This window comes from Microcaecilia unicolor, chromosome 6 (assembly GCF_901765095.1).
Source record: "Microcaecilia unicolor chromosome 6, aMicUni1.1, whole genome shotgun sequence".
NCBI lineage: Eukaryota > Metazoa > Chordata > Amphibia > Gymnophiona > Siphonopidae > Microcaecilia > Microcaecilia unicolor.
Window position 1 is genome coordinate 221,837,959 of NC_044036.1, and position 23,844 is coordinate 221,861,802.

Below are 23,844 nucleotides of genomic sequence, written 5' to 3' on the forward strand. Positions count from 1 at the left end.
GAATTTCAAAAGGATTATGAAAATGGCACAATTCGGTCTTAAACAGATCTTTAAAGGCACATAGTTCATCATACAGTTCAGTTCCATTGATGTCTTTATTATCACCATCTGATAAATGAAGTTGCAAGTGACATATTCCAATCACTAAATAGAAAATAAAATTCTTTCTACCTTTGTTGTCTGGTCATGTTATTTTTCTAATCATATTGTCCCAGTCTCTGGTTTCTGTACTCCTCTGTCGTCTCTTCTCTTAACTTTTTTTTTCCCAGTATCTCCTGTCCATTTGACCTTTCTTCTCTCTCCATGTCCACCATCCATCTCCCTTCTGTCCATGTCTTTATCCTCCCTCTGTGTCCTTGCTCTTATCCTCCTCCATGTCCAGCTCTACACCTTTGTGACCCTGCTCTTATCCTTCCCTGTGGCCATAATCTCCCCCTGTACAAAAAGTATACACCATTTCAAAATGCCACAAATGACAGAATGTCATAGAAATGGTATCCCCTATTCCAGCTCAAAATTCAGTAAGGTCCATAAAATCCAATTCTGAATCCTCAAAATAAAAGCCTTTACTAACATACCCTTGTTCACTATTCAACCAACATTCAACAGAACAAATATTTATACATTGATAATAAATTACTCTAATCTGTTTTAACCAGAGTTCATTCATTCTTACCATTTCTCATATACTCCTACTAGGGTTGATAATACATTTCTTCTTACCAGTTATAACTGGGATACAGTATAACCTCCTAAAAATGCATTTTCAAAATTAGCCAAAATCTCTTTCTTTTGAAAAATAGCCCAGTCATACATCAGTTGCACCCAGGTTGCACAAATAGATTAGGCTGCCCTTTTCATATTTGCCCACCAAATCTGTGAATAATATGGCCTTGATCTACATTTTGATTTTGATCTTTACGTAGCTAGGGCTGGCGCTTCCATTAGGTGAATTAGGCAGTCACCTAGAATGCTGAGATTTAGAGGGTGGCAAAGAACAACAGTAGGTATATAATGTTGAGAGGTGGGGGTAAATGGGGGGGTCCACCTTAGTGAAGGCAAGTGACTAGCAGGGCATCCAAGGGCTCTGTACAAAGGCCAGTTTTCAGTATCTTGACAGGGTTGCTTATGAACTTGAGGGGGGAACTTGACTTGTTTGCAGATAGTAAACTCAGGCATAGAATAGGCAGGCCAGAAGGGATGGAAAATAAAAGTTTGGAAATAAGCTTGAATGATGTTAAAAAAAAGTAATGAAATAATACATTAGGGATCTACAGAATCCATTAGCTTTTTTTTTGTTGTTTAACCTTTATTTCCTACATAACAGTGAAAGGAAAATTACTGGAAACAGATATTAAAGTGTCAGAAGGCCTTGAGGTAGTTTCTCAATATAATCAAGTGGGAAAGCCAGCCATGTTATTAGCAAGGGAAAGGAAACAATAGTTCGCCTCGTACAGGTCAATAGTAAAACCTTACCTGTCTTCAGTTTGCCTCAGGACAGAGGATGAGAGCCATTCAAAGAGCTATACCACTCATCCTACCAAGAGGCTAAGATGCTCAAATGTACTTGCTGTAGGAATAGGGGTTAGATAATAGGCGGGAAGGCAGCAGCAGCGCTTGCGCAAAGGCGCCGATGTGGTAAGTTTTTTTTTTTTTATACTTTGGATTTTGAAATAGAATTGGACAGCAGCGCCAGGCACGGCGCCCTTTTAGGCAGGCGCCCCCCCTGCGGTGCTTACCCCGCTTACCGGGTTGGCATGGCCCTGTTGCCCAGATCTATAGTGTTAGCCGGGATGCCCAGATCTCGACTCCATCGCTGCTGTAGAATCTCCTTCCCTGGCTTCCTCTGTATTTTATCTAATGCTTGTTTCAATGTTGTTATCGAGATCCCTTTGTCATTAATTGACTCATAGAACTCGAGTAATTTCTGTCTGATGGGGAAAGTTTGATTTGTTATCTCCAAGTTCTGAATATAATGTTGTATCTGCCTATAAGCGAATAAGTCCCATATCTCCGCCTTCCACTCCTCCACCATCTTCTCCCATTTCCACATTCGCCCTTCCTCATCAAGTAAATCCCCTTATTCTCCCAGCGTCTAAAGCTATTATTGTCAGTACCCGGGATAAAAGCCGGGTTCCCTGTGAGAGATATTTGGTCCGTTTGTCAAATCAGAAAGTTCCACGTTGCTCTAATAGATTTCAAAAGAGGGGCCGGGGGGGGGGGGGCAGGGGCTGGGCTGCTCCCCTCAATTACAAAAGAGGACATTTACGAAATTAGTCACACATCTTTGAGTCCAAGAATAGTAAGAATAATATCCTGGAATGTAGGCGGAGTAAATTCGCCTATAAAACGCTCTAAGATTCTACAACAATTAAATAGGCAGAAAACAGACATAGCACTCCTACAGGAGACGCACCTGAATCAGACTGAGCATGCCAAACTCAGCACTTGGTGGGTCGGGGACTGCATAGCAGCGAATGCGCAAGGAAAAAAGGGAGGAGTAGCGATACTAATCAGAAAGGGTATAGCCTCAGGACGATTGATGCCGCAGGACGATTTGTTATTTTGGAAGTGGTTGTTGGGCGACAGAAACTGCTAATCTGTAATGTCTATGCTCCAAATAGTTACGATCAGAGGTTTTTCCAAACCTTGATTAATTTTCTGCTCAAGAAACTGCACACAGCCATAGTAGTGGGGGGTGATTTTAATGCAGCTTGGGACCCCTCTTTGGACAGATCAGCCCAGGGGACGGCGTCCTCATATTATAATAATAGAGGCCTTTTGCAGTTGAGCCAGATGATAGACCTAATTGATGTTTGGCGAGTACTGCACCCGGGTGAGAAAAGACTATACCCATCTTTCACGGGCCCACTCGACTCAGTCTCGAATCGACTATATTCTGACATCGCGTCAGATGTTTGGGGAGGTGACAATGGCGGAAATAGGGCCGTATGCGGTGTCTGACCATACCTGGGTCAAGATAGAGTGGATACCAAGGTACGACCCAACAGATGCATAGATGGCAATTCCCCCTAGAGTTAAGTTCAGACCCAGTGCTTAAGGGCCGCTTGCAAGCTAGCTGGGCAGAATATAACACCCATAACCAAGATCATCTAGATGACCCGGTTTTGTTTTGGGAAGCAGCTAAGGCGGTTCTCAGGGGCGAAATCATGAGCCACGCACACTTCATGAGGAAGGCATGTGACGGAAAGATCTTGCGCCTGAGCAACCAACTTTGTAAGACGTGGAAGAGGTTCGGGGAGACACACGCGGTAGGCGATAAACAGCAAATGTTAGAGCTTCAAACCGCCTTGAATGAACTCCTACAGGAGAGGGCACATAAGTCACAGCTCTACTATTGATACATGCTTTATAGGCATGGTATCAAAACAGGCAAGTTGATGTCAAAACTACTCAATCCCTGGGGAGGGACTAGAAACACATTTAGCGCTTTGGCAAAGTGGGGGGGGGGGGGGGGGGGGCAGGAGGTCTCCATACATCAGATAGGGCAATATGTGAAACCTTTCAGACCTTTTATCAAGAGCTGTACGCTCCTCAAGAGGAGGAGGGCCTTTCAAATCAGATGTACATAGAAAACTTAGCCTTGCCCAAGCTCACACCACATGAGCTGGACCGCCTTAATCAATTAATTAATGAGGACGAAGTTAGTATGGTCATAGCTCGAAGCCCACGATTGAAAGCCCCGGGACCCGATGGTTTACGAGAAGAATTTTATAAATTGATGGAAGGATGAATTATACCCGCCCTTAACAGATTCTTGAACCAGTTAATAGAGGGACAGAAGATGCCCCCTGATTTGAATAGGGCTCAAATAATAGTCTTGCTAAAGCCTGGGAGAGACCCTCTAGAGCCGACATCGTATTGCCCTATCTCCCTACTGAATTACGATACCAAGTTGTTGGCAAAAATCTTGGCCAATAGGCTAGCGAGGTTGCTACCTAGATTGATCCATAAAAGCCAGGTTGGCTTCGTGGGGGAAAGGGCGGTGAGTAAAAACTTGAGGGCAATATTGACATCACTAGAGCAAAGCTCGCAGGAAAATATAGCGTCACTGCTAGTCAGCTTCGACGTGGAAAAGGCCTTTGACAAAGTCCATTGGAAATTTCTCTTTGACACGGAATGTTATGGATTTTCAGGGAGATTTGTCAAGGCGATTCATGCTTTATATGCCAATCCCAGTGCCACATTGAGGGTAAATGGGCTCGAGTCGGAGAGTTTTCCTATCAGGAGAGGTACGAGACAAGGGTGCCCCTTATCCCCCCTTCTTTTTGTTTTAGTCTTAGACCCCCTTATTAGAGACATCATGGCAAATCCTATGATCCAGGGAGTCCGCGTGGGGACCCGCATGTTTAAGATTGCAGCATTTGCAGATGACCTTTTGGTATACCTCACAAACCCGAGGGAGTCGTTAGACACCTTATTGGAGACATTTCGCGACTATGGAGACTATGCGGGCTTCCAGATAAACTTGGACAAGTCTGAAGCTCTGGCCTCACCAGCGGTAAATCAGAGGGACAGGGGGCCTGAATTTCCATTGAGGTGGGCCAGAGAGTCCTTCAAATACTTAGGAATTCAGCTCACAATGAACACCTCTGACTTGTATCAGTTAAATGTTAAGATTTTAATGGAGCATACTAAACACAAATTAGAATCCTGGATTAACCTCCCGTTGTCCTTAATGGGACGGATACATCTAATCCAGATGTTGTTGTTTCCCCGCTGGTTGTACGTTCTGCAGACCCTGCCCATACGCCTGTTGTGGATTGATTTGAAATGGATGACGCGACTTTTTAGTCGGTTTTGTTGGGCAGGTAAGAAACCTAAATTTAGCCAGGACATGTTAATTGGGAGCTGGAAGCAGGTGGGGAATAGGCTTTCCGGACGTGTTCCTATATAATCAGGCGTGTTTGTTACGCCACTTGGGAGATGTGTTTAATGCTACGCAATATTACACACCTACAGCCCTAGAGCAAGCCTTTTTTGCTCCTTATGATGTACTAGCACTATTTCATCTGCCTCGAAGCCTGCTCCCTTCTAAATTAAAAAAAAGCGTAATACTTCAGCCTCTTCGTGAAGCGTGGCAGTGGTGGATGCGGCAGATGGGGGGTCACCTGCATGTTATGGATCAAATACCAATTGTAGGTAACCCAGTATTTGAGGCGGGGTTAGACAACCCGACCTTTGGTAGATGGCAAGGGCTGGGCATCACGAGATTGGAGCACCTGCTCTTGGAAACTGGGGAAATGATGGCATTTGATGCTCTTCAGGATAAGGTGGGGCCCACTTGGGGTAATAGGTTTGCCTATGCACAGATTCACCATTATATGAAATCTTTGAACCAGGTAACCTTGAAGGGGCGGATGGGGGAAATACTTCGAGGCTTCTTTGAAGAGTTACAGACAGAGAGACATTCGGTCTCTGCTTTGTACGGGGCCCTGGTTAGGCATAGGCCCAAGAAGCAATATGCCGGCCTTAAGTATAAATGGGAACAAGATCTCGGGGCCTCACTAGCATCATGGGATGTGACAGCTACTTTGAAGGGCATCTGTACGCTAGTAACGGACGAAAGGTTGAGAGAATGTGGCTACAGAGTGGTCCTTCGGGGTTACATGTCTAAAGCACAACTGGCTCATGTGTTGGGGCCGGACAGTTCTGATTGCTCTAAATGCGGAGGGGGTCCCGGCTCACTATATCATGCACTATGGCAATGCCCCAAGGTGCGCACGTTCTGGCAGCGGGTAAGAGGGTTTTTGATTCGATTGGGGAATAAAATTCAAGGAACGGAGAGGCAGTTTCTGTTAGATCAACCAAGAGCGTTTGCTCCATTGCGCGCCCCCGCTATAACGCTATGCAGAAAGCTGAGTTTGGTAGCTCGGAAGTGCATTATGCAATATTGGAGCTCTCCGGAGGGGCCGGCATACTGGCACTGGCGCAACCAGGTGCATCTTCTGGCCTCCTGGGAAGTTAGGGAGTCAAAACAATCACCCAAACTTAGAGCACAGTTCCTCCAAATTTGGATGCTGTATTTGCAGATTCGTAGCCCTAGGGGATGTAGTCTGCTTATTAATGCCTGATCAATTGCAGGGAAGGGGTGGGGGAGTGAAGACTGCCTGGAGTTGTAGATTAAGACTGAAGCCGTATACTGCTTGCAGGGGAAGAGGGGAGTAGGCGGGGGGAGGGGGAGGGGGGTAGTTCGTGGGGTAGGCCTAGGGAGGCGGGTGGAGGGAGTGGGGGTTGTTGAGTAATGGTGGGAAATAGGATTCTGTACTAAGTCATTGCTGCAAGGAACCTTACATATGTTCTGGTACCCTTAGTTTAAGGGACCATTCTATTCGTTGGAGAATGGACGATGTGTAGAAGGGTGGTACTCCAGCCATGTGGAGGCAAGAAATTGGACTTATGAATCCGCCTATCATGTGAACCACCAACATGCTCCCATAAATGAATAGAAGTATGGGGGAGGGAGGCGATGGAAGGGGGGGCTGGAGGGGTTGGGTGAGGGGATTATCAATAAAAGTCAGGCACTGCTTCATTGCTCTGATGCTCAGACACTGCTCGTGTTCTATGTTATGTAACATTGCATTTATTGAGTTGTACTAAAGTTTGTGGTATCAGTAAAACAGTTGAAATATAACTGTTGGGGGAAACTAAGGGACCGATACTGATATTGGGGTGGGGGGAGATAAATTTGACTATGGAAGACAACACATACCCATTTGTGGTTGGTCATACTGTTTAATGGTTACATTGTATATGTTTTAATGAACGGGAATAATATTTGTTCCCACTAGCAATATTGAAATATGAATAACAGGTAGGGGTGGGGTGGGGATAAATGTTAAAAGGTTGATGACGGAATGTATTATGTTGTCTTGCATGTGTATATATTCATATTTGAATCGTTATATGTTCATACTGTGGAATATGTTCTTTGAATTGTCATCAATAAAAATGTTGAACTATTGATTTCAAAAGAGGGTTATCCCGCATCCCCTCTGGAAGGGTACCCGTTGGGCAGTGCACCAATGAAAATAAGTTCCATTTGTCATATGTGGCCTGTTCCAGTTGTCTAGGGGTATATTTCTGTTTTTATAAAACCCAGACCCCCAGGTGTCGTAATAAACATGCCCAATTATAGCTTTGCATATCCGGAACCCCCAAACCCCCTCGGGCCCATGGACCTATTAGATGTTTAAATTGGGTTCTCGGTTTTTTCCCCTACCAGCAAAATTTTGATAATAAGTTATACAAAGCTTTAATATCTTTCTTCAGAAGCTGAATCGGCAATGTTTGTAATATGTATAACCATTTGGGAAATAAAATCATATTGAATAATTATATACAACCATATAGAGATACCGGTAAAGATGCCCATCGCGAGAGCATCTGTCCTGTTTGGTCTAGCACATGTGCAACATTCAGGTCTTGGATCAAAAATGTTTTATATGGGAGCTTAATACCGAGATATTTGAAATGACGTGATGCCCATTTCAAGGGGAACGGCCCTTCCCATTGCCTGCGCACCCCTGGATTTGTGGGCAATGCTAAGGATTTATCCAGATTTAATTTAAATCCTGAAAAATCGCCATATTCTGCGATACTATCCATTAAAGAGAGGGACCTTCGAGGTTTGGTCAGATGTACCAGGAGGTCATCCGCAAAAGCCGATACTTTGAAGCCCTGCCCTCCTATATCCACTCCTTGGATATCTGGGTTAGAAATGATCTCCCGTATCAATGGATCCAGACTCAATACAAACAATAGGGGTGAGAGAGGACAACACTGTCAGGTTCCCTGCTGAATATTTATAGTTTCTGATAAGATCCCGTTCACCCTAACTTTTGCCCTTGGTGTTCCATATAAGGCTTTCACCGCTACTACCCAGGGTCCCTCAAAGCATTTCTCCAGGGTGGCAAACATGTATTCCCAGTTCACTCTATCGAATGCCCTCTCCGCATGAAAACTGATAAGCAGAGAAGGTGTATCATGTCTTTCCACCCATGCCATCGAGGCCAGAATCTTCCGTATGTTCTTAGCTATAGTTCTGCCTCTCATGAACCCTGCCTGGCTCTCTTCTATGAGGGAAGGTAAGATCACTGCTAATCTGTTGGCCAACACTTTGGCAAACATCTTAGCCTCCACGTTTAACAGCGAGATTGGTCGGTAAGACAATGTCTTTTCGGAGTCCCTACCGGGTTTTAAGAGAACTACCACCCTAACCTCCCTTAAAGAATCTGACATGTTGCCGGTCTCCAGAAACTTATTGAATAGAGCTATCAGCGTTGGCACCACCAAGTGTTCTAAGATTTTATAGAACTCGTAACGAAATCCATCAGGGCCTGGTGCTGTAAGGGGGGCCCCCTGTTTTATACCTCTCGCGACCTCATCCTCTGTAATTGTACTATTTAGTCTAGCTCGCTGCGCATCTGTTAAACTAGGGAGGTCCTTCCCCTCCAGGTAGATGTTACTGTCTAGTTCATCTTCTGTCGATCTTTCATATAACCCAGCATAGTATTGTCGGAATGTTTCTGCTATTTCTGTATCTGAGCGAACCAACCTGCTTATAATCGAAAGAGAAAAACGCCTATATTGCGACCCAAATCGGGAGATAGACGTTTATCTCTCAAAAACGACTAAATGGGTATAATCGAAACAAAACTTTCAGTTCGTCTGTATCGCTCATACGCTCAGATACAGACGCCCAAACAAGGGGCGTGTCGGGGCGTGTTACGAGGTGGTCGTGTACAACGTATAACGGATAGTGAAATGGGTCTGGTTGGGCGGAAACATGGGCGTCATTGATTAGACCCGAAATAAAAGCGACCAGAGCAAGGGGGAAATCTTCTTTAGACCCATTAGCGATTGTTGGCAACATCGTTGTTGGGAGAGCTGAATTGTTGGTTGCAGAGAAAGCTGAGTGTGTTGAGTACCTGTTACGTTCGTCTGTGTGCCCTAGTCGGAACGTTTTCACCCTCACCTGCCTCTTTTGTGTCTTACCTTTTGACCTTTCCCTACTCCTACTCCTTGCTCTATCGGCCCCTTCCCTTCCCCTTATCCCTCTCCATCAGTGGCGTACCAAGGGGGGGGCGGTATGGGCGGTCCGCCCCAGGTGCACGCCGCTGGGGGGGGTGCCGCGCGCCTGTCGGCTCTTCGTTTTCATGCTCCCTTTGCCCCAGAACAGGTTACTTCCTGTTCCGGGCAGAGGGAGCATGAAAACGAAGAGCTGACAGGCGCGCGGCACCCTCCCACAGCGGCGTGCACCCGGGGGGGGTCTTTCGCCGGGGGATTGGGGGTTCTTTCGCCGGAGGGGGCGTCGTGCTGTTCCGGGGGGTGTGCTGCACCCAGGGGGCGGGGCGCATCGGCGATCCGCCCCGGGTGTCAGCCCCCCTATTAACGCCACTGCTCTCCATTCACTGTTCCCACGTGTATATTGTATTCCCTGACCTCCGTTTGTCTCTGTGTTGCCTGTAATGTTTGGCGAGTGAGTGGCCAGAGGGTGTGGTGGGAGTGAGATTCTGTGTGCTGCTATTGTTTCAGTACTACTACTAATACTTGCACTGGTGGGGAAATTGATGCACTAAATTCACTGGCGGCTTCCATGTTAGAGGAAGAGGCCACACACCACAGGAGGTATTCACGGCCTCGAGTGTTCAGGCCCCGCACCACCTTCCTAGACCTCACTGACCAGCAGTGTCTAACAAGGTTCCGGTTTGATAGGGCGACCATTCAGCAGCTTTGTGAGCAGCTGAAACTCCTCCTTCAGCCCCAGACCCGTAGGAATAACCCCATCCCTGTCCACCTCAAAATCACTGCCTCTCTCTCTGTCCTGGCCACTGGGAGTTTTCAATCTGTATTAGCTGCTAACACAGGTTTCTATTTCACACTGTCTCACCCAGTTCCTGGATGCTTTTCTAACTCACGCCTCTCACTACATCACTTTCCCCACCACCCCCCAGGCCCTGCACAACAACATGGCTGCCTTCTATGCTGTTGCTAGATTCCCCTCGGTCATAGGTGTGATAAATTGCACACACGTTGCACTCAGACCCCCCCCCCCCCCCGGCCACACGAAGCCACCTACAGAAACAGGAAGGCATTTCATTCTATGAACATGCAAGTTGTGTGTGATGCCCAGGGAGAGATATTAGACGTGTGTGCCAGGTACCCAGGTTCCACCCACGATGCCTACATCCTACAGCACTCGGGCATCTTCCGCAGGTTTGAGCGAGGGGAGTTCCCTGGTGGATGGCTACTAGGTAAGTGCAACATGGATGTACCCATACTATACCTCCTCCACTGGGCAACCCTCCGCCCTGGGTTTCTCCAGCTCACTCCACAACCCACTATCCTAATCCCCCCCTCCCCCCCCCATACCGGCTCCAAGCAATACACACTCATCTATCTCATTCTGCTTTTCTCCAAAGGTGACCAAGGCTACCCGCAGAGGACGTGACTCGTGACCCCCGTGGTGCACCCACAACCAGGGGCACAAGAAACCTACAACAGGAGACAGCGGAGCACCCGGGGGATCATTGAGCGGACCTTTGACTTTTTGAAAAACCGTTTCCGCTGTCTGGACCGATCTGGAGGGGAGCTCCTCTACAGCCCCCAAAAGGTGGCCAAGATCTTTGTGGCGTGCTGCATGTTGCACAATTTGGCCCAGCGCAGAGGACAGGCCCTCCCAGAGGAGCCACAGCCACCAGAGGAGGCCCCAGATGAGCAGGAAGAGGAGCCCTCTCCACCCCCAGCCCACAGAGCAGAGCTCACTGCTTACCAGCTTGGTGTCAGAGCCAGACAAAGACTCATTGAAACAAGTTTTGTGTGAAAGTAAGTGCACATTTATTTCTATTAATCACATAACTATTAACATCAGACCCACCACCACCACCACCACCACCACCCACCAACCCTCACCCTCTAGCATGTCCCATCACTTTCCCCGCCCCCTTCCCCCTCCCCCGTTCCCTCTTACCCCTCCTACGGACTTCCTTTGCAGCTGGTTCTGCAGGGGAAGTCTGTTCAGACTCCTCTGGTGGGCTGCTCCCACTGTCCTCCTCCGTATCCACCCAGCAGCCTGCGGCTTCGGCTGCCCTGTGGAAATCCGGCCACCTTGTTGGCTGTAGCCTGGGCACAGGACCCAGAAGGGGAGCTGGTGTGGTGGGTGCTGCACTAGTGGCTGCGGAGGCGGATGATCTCAACGCCCACCTCTTAGGTGGTGGTTGCTGCCCACTGGAGGAAGTGGATGGCAGGTCTTGCAGCAGCAGCACGGCTGGAGTAGGTGCTGTGACCTGAGGGCTCAGGCCTTTGATGCTCTGCTCCAGCCATTGGAGTTGCTGGAGCACCTCCTGGTGGCCTTGGCGCTGCGCCTGAAGCAGTTCCTGGTGGGCTTGGCGCTGTGCCTGGTGCAGTTCCTGGTGGGCTTGGTGCTACGCCTGCAGTGCTTCCCGCTGCAGCTGTAATTTCTGCTGCCGGTATTTCTCCAAGTGCACATTGTGCCGCAGCAATTCAGTGGCCAACTGCAGTAGTTGCCTCCTTTGGCTGGATGGCCGCTGGCGAGGAGCTGGCCCCCTATCTGCATCCTCATCAAAGTCAACTGGTGGTGGAGGTACAGCCTCTGCTGGTGGTGCTGGTGGAGGTTGGGCCTCTACTGCTGGTTCTGCTGCTGCAGGTGGTGGAGGTACAACCTCTACTGTTGCAGGTGGTGGAGGTACAGCCTCTACTGCTGCAGGTGGTGGAGGCAAAGGCTGGACTGCTGCTGCAGGCGGTGGAGGTTGAGGCTGTACTGCTGGTGCTGCAAGTGGTGGAGGTAGAGGCTGTCCTGCTGGTGTAGTCCTTTGTTGGGACTGAAGGCCACTAGGGCCAGCCTCATCAGAGTCATCACCTGTATAGCACAAGGGTGAGGAAGTGTGTTGGTGAAAATAACCCACTTTTGTCTTTCAGCATTCATCTACATAGCCCCACACTTGATGACACTGCAAAGAGATGGTGAGGAGGATTGGGTTTGAGACCCATGTGAACGACAGCCCCACAAGCAGCTGGGTAGAGGTGGTGGACGGACAGCCAAGAGAAGGACACTGCTCACAACTTTGTGGACAAGCTGTTTGTTGTATATTTGTTAAAGTGAAGGACATTTGAGCATGTCTTGTGTTACTACTGACTTGGTAGACTGCCTAGAACTGCTTTATGACCCCGATTACAGGCTCCTTAAGTTTCATGCATGTGGCCCACACTGACTAGGTGACAGAAGGAAATATGCACAGTTTGGTGATAGGAAAATAATAGGAGGGAGTAGGGAAGGAAGGGCCCCAAAGTTGTGCCACAGTAGTAACCTACACACACCCATAGGAGCCAAGTGTAAAGTATTATTGGGGGTGTTAAGCCCAGTGCAAATAACCCCTCCCTGGACACCTACATGACATTTCCTCAATATTGGGGGTGCTCAAACACCCACAGCACCCACAGAATCTGCTCCTATGACACACATTAATACTACCACTACTCAAATAGAGCTTACAATGTAATTAAGATGCACAGTCAGGACAAGTATGAGGGAAGCCAATGACTACAGTAGGGATAGAGAGTAAGGGTACGGAGCAAGTGAGTAGGGGTTAGGAGGTGAGGACAGCATCATAAAGGTGGCCTTTTATTCTATATATGAAGACAGCCAGAGACACACCCTGGTGAAACTCCTCCCCCCCACCTCCCTTCTCCTGTCCCCCACTCCTCACCTCCCTCCTCCTGGCCCCAACTTGTATAACACAGTGTAGTGCAGCACAACAGATACCCCAGCTTCATAATGGTCGACCTACCTGAGGAGGGCGTGAACCATGAGCTCCATGGGGGTGAGGTTTGCGGTGTCATGTGCTGCGGGATTGGCCCCAGCCTTCCTCCTCACATCCCGCCTCAGCTTGCGCCACTTGCGCTTGCAGTCCTCCACATCCCTTGCACAATGGAAGACTGCATTCAGCCGGTCACGTACCGCCTCCCATTCCCGCTGCTTGGTGGTTGCAGCCAGGCTCTGTCCTGTGGGAGCAAACAGATTGGCATGCCGTTGCTCGATCTCCTGGACCAGGAGCTCCACCTCTGCATCACTAAAATTACCCTTCCGGGTTAGGGGCTGGCGTGGCGGCATTGTATCAATGAGTTTTGAAAATACGAAGAGGGGCGTCTAAATAGTTGCCAGGAACGCCCATGTTGCAACGGGTTAGGCGTGTCTGATATGGGTGCTTTAATTTCGATTATAGACAAAATTCCTAAACGTGTCCAGCTGAGGTAGCGATTTGGGCCGCGTGATTTCGATTATGGGTAGATAAGTATCAGTGTCCCCACCTGCCTTCCCTTTCTTGATTGCCAGTTAAACCGGCATTTCCTGTGCTGGGGCTTTTGCGGTTGTTATTAACATTAGTTTACAGTGTTTTACCCTCACTTATAATAACATTTGTGTGTGGCAATGTATGCTTGGGTACACCTATGTATTTTTTTTTGGGGGGGGGGGGGTTGTGATTTGTGGTGGCCCTCAGCCAACACGGCTTCCGTTTCCAGTCTTCCACATCCCATGAGCCTCCCTTACTGTCTCCCATTCTCTCTGCCTGGTAGTAGCAGGCAGTCTGTGGGAGCGAAGAGATTGGTAGAACGGCACCAAAGCAAGCACCCATCGGTAAGGGTCATTTCACTGAGGCAGAAATTGAGCTAATGGTCCGGGAGATAGAAGCCGCACTACACAATCTTGCCACACACGTTCAAGGTAAGCTCATACTTCTCAGCCACCTCTTCTCTTTCTGCTCATAATCAAGGAGTGTCCATTCACTGTATGTAGTCTGCAGTCAACTCTTAGCTCTCTTTTCACCAGGTTCCTGTGCACTGGTTGGAGGCCATCAGCGCCGTTCTGTGTGGTTTTGGCAGGTCCTCAATGGTGTGGGCCAGCTGTTGGAGCTGCTGTATTGGTTCCCGCTAGGTTCCATCTTCTTTGTTTATGTGGTGAACCCCAGTCCCCATTTATGAAGTGGCCACCCATTCTCAAGTTCGATAGGAGGGGAAGGGGGAATAATATATGCAATGAATGTCTTTACCACATTATTGAACACCGTCCTACAATTGTCCATAGTTATGGAACAACAACATTTCTAACATGTGGTAGGCTGCAAACTAGGTTCAAGGTAGCCACAGGTACTGCCTACTGAGCCCTTAAGACATGGTGAGGGAGAGGGTTTGTGGTTACAGGTCCAAACCCAAATTACCTGCAGGTGGCTTCAGTCTGGTGGCTGCAGTGGCCTAGTGGTTAGAGCACCAGCCTTGTAATCTGAAGGTTGCCAGTTCAATTCCCACTGCTGCTCCTTGTGATCTAGGGCAAGTCACTTAACCCTCCATTGCCTCAGGTACAAACTTAGAATCATAATGGGACAGAGAAAGACCCTGAATGTAACTCACCTTGAGCTACTACTGAAAAAAGTGTGAGCAAACACCATATTTATTTGTGCCCTTCTGTAACTCTTGTATTATATTGCAACTGTGATGAAGTAACCATCCATCTAATGGTTTTCCCATTGTTTTCCCTTTTCTCCTCAGCACTATATACCATTGCTGATGCATTGAATGTGAAAAGATGAGCCAGCTGTTTGTAGCTCCTTCGTGCCCCCCCCCCCCCCCCACCAATGTGGTTTGGCGATCAGAGAGCAAACATCGTCTATGTGCTACCTAGGGTTATGTGCAAGTTTCTACTTGGCAGATCACAAGTGCTAGACAACACATCTATTATTTATGCCACTGTGCTGTGGGGCTGTATGGTAAGGGGGAGGGAGAGAGGCTGGATGGCCATTTGTGTTCCTCAACAGTAATAGCCATTCAGCCTCCCCGGCCCACCCCCCTGCACATACGGCCATGCAGGTTGGAATGAACAGGTGGGCTTCTGTATGGGCAACATTATCACAGACATGCATCAACTTTCTCATTCACACTTCACATTTCATGCAATGCATATTGCTGCCTCCTCTCACATCAACACCCCCATTTGGTTATATGTAATGCACACGGTAGAGACACACACACCCTGTTAGATGAAACAGAAAAAAATATATTTGTGTACAAACCCTAACATATTTCCCCTCCCTCACCCCCACAAATCCCCCCCACAAAACAAATCCCCACAACCCCTACATGTCTCCCCCAAATCCAACAAATCCCCCCCCCACCGCAACAAATCCCCACAACCCATACATATCCCCCACCCCCAAATCCATCAATTCCCCCCCCCCCCCACCCACCCACCCACCCAAAGTATGTCAAGGGTGCCCACGCCCTCTTACCAACACCCTCTGTAGCAGGGTAATGAACAGCACCAGCAGCACCCTCAGTGGGCCGTGGAGCTGCTCATTACCCTGCCTTATGGCTCTGAGCTCCTGCAGCACCTGGTTCTGCCCATCTACCAGCTGCTGCAGGAGGCGCAGGGCTGGAGCTGGGCCAAGGGCTGGAGCTGGCCCAGGGGATGGAGTTGGACCAGGGGCTGGAAATGGCCCAGGGGATGGAGTTGGGCTAGGGGATGGAGCTGCCTCAGGGGATGGAGCTGGCCCAGGGGATAGAGATAGCTCAGGGGATGGAGCTGCAGGTGGGGAGGGGTCCTCCATAATGTCCTCATCGATGATGAGGACCCCCTCCTTCTCGTCCTCCTCCTCCTTGTGGCCCTCCTCAGCCGCCTCCTCCTCCTGGTGGCCCTCCTCGGCTGGCTCCTCCTCCTCCAGGTGGCCCTCCTCGTCCGCCTCCTCCTCCTGCTGGTGCTGGAGCCCTGTGTATGTAAAAGGAGTGTGGTTGAGATCAGCACATGCAACATGGCTTGCATAGTGCAGTAGCTGGGTGGCCTGTGGTGGGGGATGGGGAAAGGTGTGGTAAGGCGTGGCCTATACCCATGGGGACTGAGATGCATCAGATGACATGACAGGAAACCCTGGAAGCTGCTCTGACACAGAACACACAGGACATGTTGGCAGACCACACTCATTGCTGACCAGCATGTTTGCATTCTGATATGTGACGACAGTTTGCTGACCTGTTTTTGTTGTTTTTATTGTTGGGGGGGGGCAGTGGGTAGGGTGTTTACTTTTATATGAGGCCATGACATCCACTAAAAGTAGGGCCTCAGGCAGGTCTACCAGGACACACTATCCACCCACCACAGAAAGGGGGATAGAAAAGTGAGGCATGTCATCTCATTCATCTTGGGGAGAGGGTCGTTGGAAGTTACAGCCACACTCATGGGAGGGCACCTGCAACCTGAGTCCTTGATCTGGGACAGATATGTTATTACTTACTAGTTGGCTATTAGCCACATGGAAAGTGATATTGTACAGTACATTTGCATTATTCAATAAATACATTTACAAATGAGTACAGGTGTCCTGTTTTGAAGACTTACATCGAGCCCTCAGGTGCTGTCGCACTGCCCTGATGATATCTGAGCTCTCGCGGCGTATGCACCTGAACCTCCTCCTCAGGGACTCGAGGTCCCTGTGAATCCCGAACCGTCTGTAAGATATAAGTTTGTAGAGCAGGAGTCAGGGGATGGTCCTTCTTGCCCTCTGCACACACATTCATTTGTCAATCAAATAGCAGAGAGGGTCAACACTGTTGGGGGGGGGGGACATTCCATTGGTACAGATGATCATAGGAGCCACCTTTTTTAAATTATTGGGGGTGCTAACCCCAGTGGATAACCCCTCCCTGGACACATACAAGGAATTTATTCAATATTGGGGGTGCTCAAGCACCCACAGCAGCCACACAGTTGGCTCCTGTACCTGAGATGATGCCATAGAGGTGGCCATGAGGCCAGAAAGTCCCGTTTGTATGCATTATAATTTATGCTTGTTAAACTACTAATATGTCTTATCATTACCATGTTATCAAGATCCTTCTGTATGCTATACATTTATTTTGTTAAATGTTTCCACTATTCATGATGTATTGTAAGCCACATTGAGCCTGCAAAGAGGTGGGAAAATGTGGGATACAAATGCAATAAATAAGTAAATAAAGAAATAAATTATTGTAGGGATGTGGGACTGGTTGTCCTTTCAAGTACATACATTTTATTACTGATTGTGCATGTACCCATATTACTCATTATCCTTGCATGCACACTCCAATTACTGCTTACAATGATGACGAAGCTGTTATATGTGTAGGTACAGGAGGGGGACCTGATGGGGGGGGGGGGGGTGGCAAACACTTACCTTTCCAGCCTGTTCCTGATGTGGGACCAGGCTCTCATTGTCTGTATCCTGGGGGGGGCAGGTGGTGGTGATGTATAAAGAGCCTGTGCCGGTGCCTAAGGCACAGCCGCACCAGCAGCAGGCTCTCAGCCTCACTGAAGTTGGGCTCGCGTCGCAGGTGCTCCATATTTTTCAGTGAGAATAGGTGTTGGAAAACAAGTGCCTTATATGGATGCCCTTGCGTGACGGACGTCGTTTCGTGCACAGCTCCATATATGGATTACCATCCCATATATGGCCCTATCAGCACGTGGACGCCGTCGTAATCATAGGCGTCCTTGACATGCATGAATGGTTGTTATGCGTGCGGGCCCTTGATGCGTGCGGAACTTGCCTTATATAGATCAGTATGAAGCACGCAAACCTTTTCACATATACACAATATGCATATAGCTGCATGTTCAGTAGGTACAGTGCATGCAGTTCCGGACATCCAGATAGGGCACATATGAGGAATATTCGGTGGAGCAGCATGATCTTCCTGTATTTTACGCGTATGAATGTTCCTCATATTTCCCATACCTGGATGTCCAGAACAGCATGCACTGTACTTGCGGTACAAATTGTTTTACTATAATTTCTGATTTGGTCGTTTTCACCTGCGATAATCGAATGTGTAAGGGCGCCCTGTTTACTAACCTTTATGCGCCCCTCATTTGGTCGTTTGCAACAGGGAATAATCGATTGTCGAAAAACATCCATACTATTTTTCAATTATACCTGCCTGATTTTGGACGTTTTCATAAGGACGTCCTAATGCATACTTGGACGACCTTTCGATTATGCCCCTCCAAATGTCCCTTCTCCGTCCTAATCTGTAGTATTTTCTGTTTCCCCATCTTCCGGTTCACTAAGTGGGCTAGCATCCTCCCCTGTTTATTACCATGTAGGAATAGTTGATATCTATAATATTGTAGGGATTTAACTGCTCATTCCTGCAACAGGGTATTAAGGGATGTCTGCAATTCCAGCAGATGTTCTTTGTTCTGGGTAGTTGGATCACGACCCCATTGCCTACGTGCCTCCCCTACTTGCTGACCTAGACACAAAATCTCCCTATCTCTCATCTTCCGCTTATGGCTAGAGTAAGCTATTATCACCCCTCGTAAGACCGCTTTTGCAGTCTCCCAAAACAAAATTGGGTCCCCTCGGTGGGCCTCATTATGGATTTGGAACTCCGCCCAGTGACGTGCTATATGTTCTCTAAAGGCATGATCATGAGTTAAAGCTAACGGAAACTGCCACTCCGGTCTCTGCCCGGCTCTCATTGGTACGTCTAGGGTCCACCATATGTAAGCATGGTCCGAGACCCCATATGGTCCTATTCCTGCATCCTGCACCTTGGAAAAGATGTTCCTAGATAGGAACCAATAATCAATTCTTGATTGGGAAGAATGTGCTCTAGAAATATGTGTATAATCCCTGTCATTTGGGTGTAACAGCCTCCACACGTCAATAAGATCTAAGTTCTTGCACAACATTGGAATGCCCCGTTTGCTAGACCCTTTGTCTGCCCTCTGTCCTCTCGATATATCCAAGCTAGGGTTGTGGACCCCATTAAACCCCCCCCCCCCCCTATAATTACATGGGTGTTCATGTGCTGGGCAAGGTGGTGGACCAGCGATCTGAAAAAAGCCTGATCATAAACATTAGGAGCATAGACGTTCGCTAGTAAAAACTCCTGCCCATTGATCAGTACTTTGGCAATTATATACCGGCTATCTGCCGCCCTCCAGCAGCCCCTGGGTTTGTACATCCAACATTTTCCTAAAAAGTATCAGCACTCCAGCCTTACGATTTTGTGCCGGGGCTTCCAGAAAATTCCCTACCCACCATTTCTTGAATTTAGTATGTTCTGCTGAGGATAGGTCCATCTTCCGCAGCCTGGTGCAATCACTCGTGCTCAGCCATTTAGACTATTGCAACTCACTCTACGCAGGCTGCAAAGAACAAATACTGAAAAAACTCCAAACAGCCCAGAACACAGCAGCCAGACTTATATTCGGAAAACCAAAATACGAAAGTGCAAAACCCCTAAGAGAAAAACTGCACTGGCTCCCACTCAAAGAATGTATCACTTTCAAAGTATGCACCTTGGTTCACAAGATCATTCATGGTGAAGCCCCTGCCTACATGTCAGACCTGATAGACCTACCACCCAGGAATGCTAAAAAATCATCCCGAACTTTCCTTAACCTCCACTTCCCTAACTGCAGAGGCCTAAAATACAAATTAATGCATGCATCAACCTTTTCCTATATGAGTACGCAGTTCTGGAACGCACTACCACGCAACCTGAAAACGATTCACGATTTAACCAACTTCCGCACACTACTGAAGACCCATCTTTTTGACAAAATATATCACAAGGATCAAAACACATAAATTCCTTATATATAGTTAGAAATGTCTCATAATATTTCCTTTTGCACTCTCATCTTACGCACCTTCACCACATATGGAACCCGTCCCTCATAGCTAGAAATGTGTCATGTCACATGAAGTTATCTTCAAGTTGTTATCCTATAGTTCTTATTGCCTCATAATGTTATATTACTTTGTCTTCTTATAATTCCTCACCATGTAACCCATAATCAAATTGTAACAAATTGTATTTCCATCACTCATGATGTATTGTAAGCCACACTGAGCCTGCAAAGAGGTGGGAAAATGTGGGATACAAAATGCAATAAATAAATAAATAGGTGTGTTTCTTGTAAAAATACAACATCTGCAGTTTGCTGGTTCAAAAGCTGTAAAATGTTTTGGTGCTTAACCGGAGACGTGACCCCTCCCACATTCCAGGATATAAATTTTAGTGGCCTCATCCCTCTCCTTTAAGGGCTCTCCAGTTCAAAAAATTAACAATGGGGTCATACATAGCCAGGCCGAACAGCTCCTAAACCCGTTCCCCCTCTGTCCACTTTTTTCCTCATCAATCAATATAAATAGTTAGAGCAGTCGTAAAGATAATATACTCTCTTTACTCATGTTTAATGTCGTGTTATCTCCCCCTCTAGATAACCAGATCTTTATCAAATATTACAATCACCAATCTCTGTGTCCCCAATTCCAATCCGGTATTATAATTAGCCCAAATCTCTAATATGCAGTTGATTATGTCTCAATCCCCCACCCATTAGTATAGTATGCCAAGACAGCCCACATGCATAGAACAGGTGCACCCAGTAAGTCCTGAATCAAACCTGAATTTATGTGTCCGAATAAGATATTTATTGTTGAAGTCCTCCGGGTGCTGTAAATATCAGAAAAGCGTGTTTTTGCTGGATCGCCTGCTGCGACTTTACCGTTCAACGTTGTAGAGTGCGGGGTAGCTTCCATAGGCCTCTCCAACTGTCCATTTGGGTGGTTCCTCAAGGCAGATCCAGCTCTGTGGTTCAGTTTCCGCATCAAGTGTGTCGCAGAACATGATCTAATATCTCGAACCACTGTCTCCAGCTTAAATATTCGTTGCGCAGTCTCGTTAGGTGTGGTTTTCTTTTCGAGGTCTTAAAAGTTATATTCGAACTGTCCCAGTGTATGCTCGGTTCATGGCGTCTGACTGTAAAGCCTCTAGAGCTTTAGGAACTCCTTAGCCGCCTCCGGAGTCTCAAAGAAGGATGTTTTGCCATCTAGGAAGATTTTGAGACACGCTGGGTATAGCAGCGCGAATTGCATTTGTTTTTTGTGTAACATGGAACAAATGGGTGAGTAGGCCCGTCAAAGTGCGGAGACTCTGGATGAAAAATCCTGGAAGCACAAAATTGTTTTCGCTTCATATTGTAAGGGACCCTTTGCTCGGATCGCTCATATTATTTCCATTTTATGGGCGTAATTTAGCAGTTTGAAGATTACCACCCGTGGCCTGGCCTCCCCTTGGCGCCGTGGTCCCAATCTGTGCGCCCTTTTGATTCTAAGGGGGCCCGCCGTAGATTGTAATTGGAGTGTATTGGTAAGCCATTCTTCTAGGAAGGTTCTCAGTTCTCTGTCCGATATATTTTCAGGTAAACCGACCAGCCAAAAGTTTCCCCTTCGCAATCTATTTTCGATGTTGTCGAGTTTGTTTTCCAGGTCCTGGACCTTCGTCTTTAGGGACATTTGGACCGTAGTCATCTGCTGGACCCTATCCTCTAGGTCCGAAATTTGCTGGCATGATGTGGTAAATTCCCCTTTCAGGGCTTCCATTTTCCCATCCAGCGTCTCCAACTTATCCGTGATGCCCTGAAATTTCTGTTCCAGAGTCTGTGTCAGGGCCTGGGTAACCTCAGTGACGATTTCCGCCACCCATGCAGAGCTTACAGATTGAGGGCCTCCAGTTTCGGGATCCGCCATTTTGGCTGTATCTGACCCTTTCTGTTTCTCCCCTTGCTTCCGCGTGATTTTAGTTGCCATCTAGTTGAGATTGATTGACGCCCTTTAGATATATGCGTTATGTATATCTGAGGATGGTAATATGCTCCGTATCAGTGGGTTTTTTTGCTGTTTGTAAGCTACTTAGGCAGTTACGGCCCAGGAGCTCTCCTCGCACGCATCTGCTTCTCAACGCGTCAACACGTGACCCCCCGTATTTCAAAATTTAAAAAAAATAAACCATACCGTGTTGGCGCGTCGATGGCGGCACCTATGCACATGCGCCTCTGCTTCTGCCTTCCCGCGCGCAGTGCTCAGAGTCGGCTCTTTGGCACCGCTCTGTCCCAGGGGTCTCACTGTCTTCAGACTCTGCATGGCTGCTGGTCTCTTCCGCAACCCCACCTCCCTCTCGCTTTCCCCACTTCTTCAGGGCTTCCTGGCGCCACTGCCTCTTCTTGCACTTGCGGGCTGTGCGTTCCTCGGTCTGGTGCTCGGTGGTGCGCTGCTGGTCCTCCCCCTGCTGCCTCTGTTGCAGGGCCCGTTGCTCCAGCTCCTGCTGCCGCTGATACTCACGCCGCCGCAAATGCCGGTACACGTGAAACTCGCCACTGCCAGCACCCGCGCTCGAGCCCATCACGTCCCACACAAACTCGGGGGGCAGGTATCGGTGCCGGTCGTTCCGGGTTGCACATGAGTCTCTCCAGCTTCAGCCGCTGCTCTTCTACCGCATTGTGCGGAATCACCAACGGCCGGGGGGCCTTCAGACACAGTAAAGTGGTATTTGGAAGCTGAACCATGGAGGATCCAGTGTTTGGAGAGATTCCACCTCAGCAGCTCTTGACTCCCATGGATACAGTGCAGGTAGGTAGGGAGTCGCATTAAAGTGTGACAGGTGGAAGGCAGAGGGAATGGAGTAAGTATGTGAGGTCTTTGTGAAAAACTGAATGAACTCTTGGTAATATACTGGGCTCTAGGGCACTGAAAAACAAAAGAACCTAGGGCTTTTACTAAAGATTAGCTCCAGTTATCTGCAGCAGGGACAGTTTTATTCCTATTGGCCCTGCTGCAGATAACTTGAGTTGTGCTTTAGTAAACAACCCCCCCCCCCCCCCCCAAGTTAGGCAGGTTTATTTGTTTACTTGTTACTTTTTATACGGTTTCCAACAGCATGCAGGCTAGTATTACATAATAAAATTAAGACTATTCAGAACGCATTTCAATTCAATGTAATCCCAAACAACTATGCATTACAGTAGTTTAAGCTTGTTCTGGAGAGAGAGCAGGTTCCAAAGAAAAGGGGTTTTACAAGCAGATGCCCTGTGTCTTCTGTGTAAGCCTTTGATAAACGACTTTCATAGGCAGAGCAGTTTATGAATACAAAGCTTAGAGAACAAAACAATGTTAACGCAAATAAGCATTACTGCTAAAAGATACAAATGAGACAAATTATACCCAATTGACCAATTATCTCAGCTCCAACCCTCGTCGTCTCTTCACCACCCTTAACTCCCTCCTAAAAGTGCCCCCCGCTCCTACTCCCCCTTTTCTCTCTCCTCAATCACTGGCCGACTATTTCTGCGACAAAGTGCAAAAGATCAACCTTGAGTTCACGACCAAGCCACCACCTCCTCTTCACCCTTTAACCCTCTCCCTCATCCAACCTACCCAGGTCTCTTTCTCCTCTTTTCCTGAGATCACCGAGGATGAAACTTCCCGCCTTCTTTCCTCCTCGAAATGCACCACCTGTTCTTCTGATCCCATCCCCACCAACCTACTCAACACCACCTCCCATACTGTCACCCCCGCCATCTGTCGCATCCTCAACCTCTCTCTCTCCACTGCAACTGTCCCTGACACCTTCAAGCACGCTGTTGTCACACCTCTCCTCAAAAAACTTTCACTTGACCCTACCTGCCCCTCCAACTACCGCCCCATCTCTCTTTTACCCTTCCTTTCCAAAATACTTGAGCGCGCTGTTCATAGCCGCTGCCTTGATTTTCTCTCCTCTCATGCCATCCTCGATCCACTTCAATCCGGTTTTCGCCCTCTGCACTCGACTGAAACGGCACCCTCTAAAGTTTGCAATGACCTGCTCCTGGCCAAATCCAGAGGTCACTACTCCATCCTCATCCTCCTCGATCTTTCCGCCGCGTTTGACACTGTCAATCATGATTTACTTCTTGCCACACTGTCCTCTTTTGGGTTCCAAGGC

General features: G+C 48.0%; 1 protein-coding gene across 1 annotated transcript; it reads right to left on the bottom strand.

The window, feature by feature from the left end:
- Positions 1–21,903: 21,903 nt before the first annotated feature.
- LOC115472516 (PRKR-interacting protein 1 homolog) lies at positions 21,904–22,429 on the bottom strand. Its single transcript, XM_030206805.1, is given in 2 exon segments — positions 21,904–22,291; positions 22,293–22,429. Coding segments are annotated over 2 exon segments (525 nt in total).
- Positions 22,430–23,844: the final 1,415 nt, after the last annotated feature.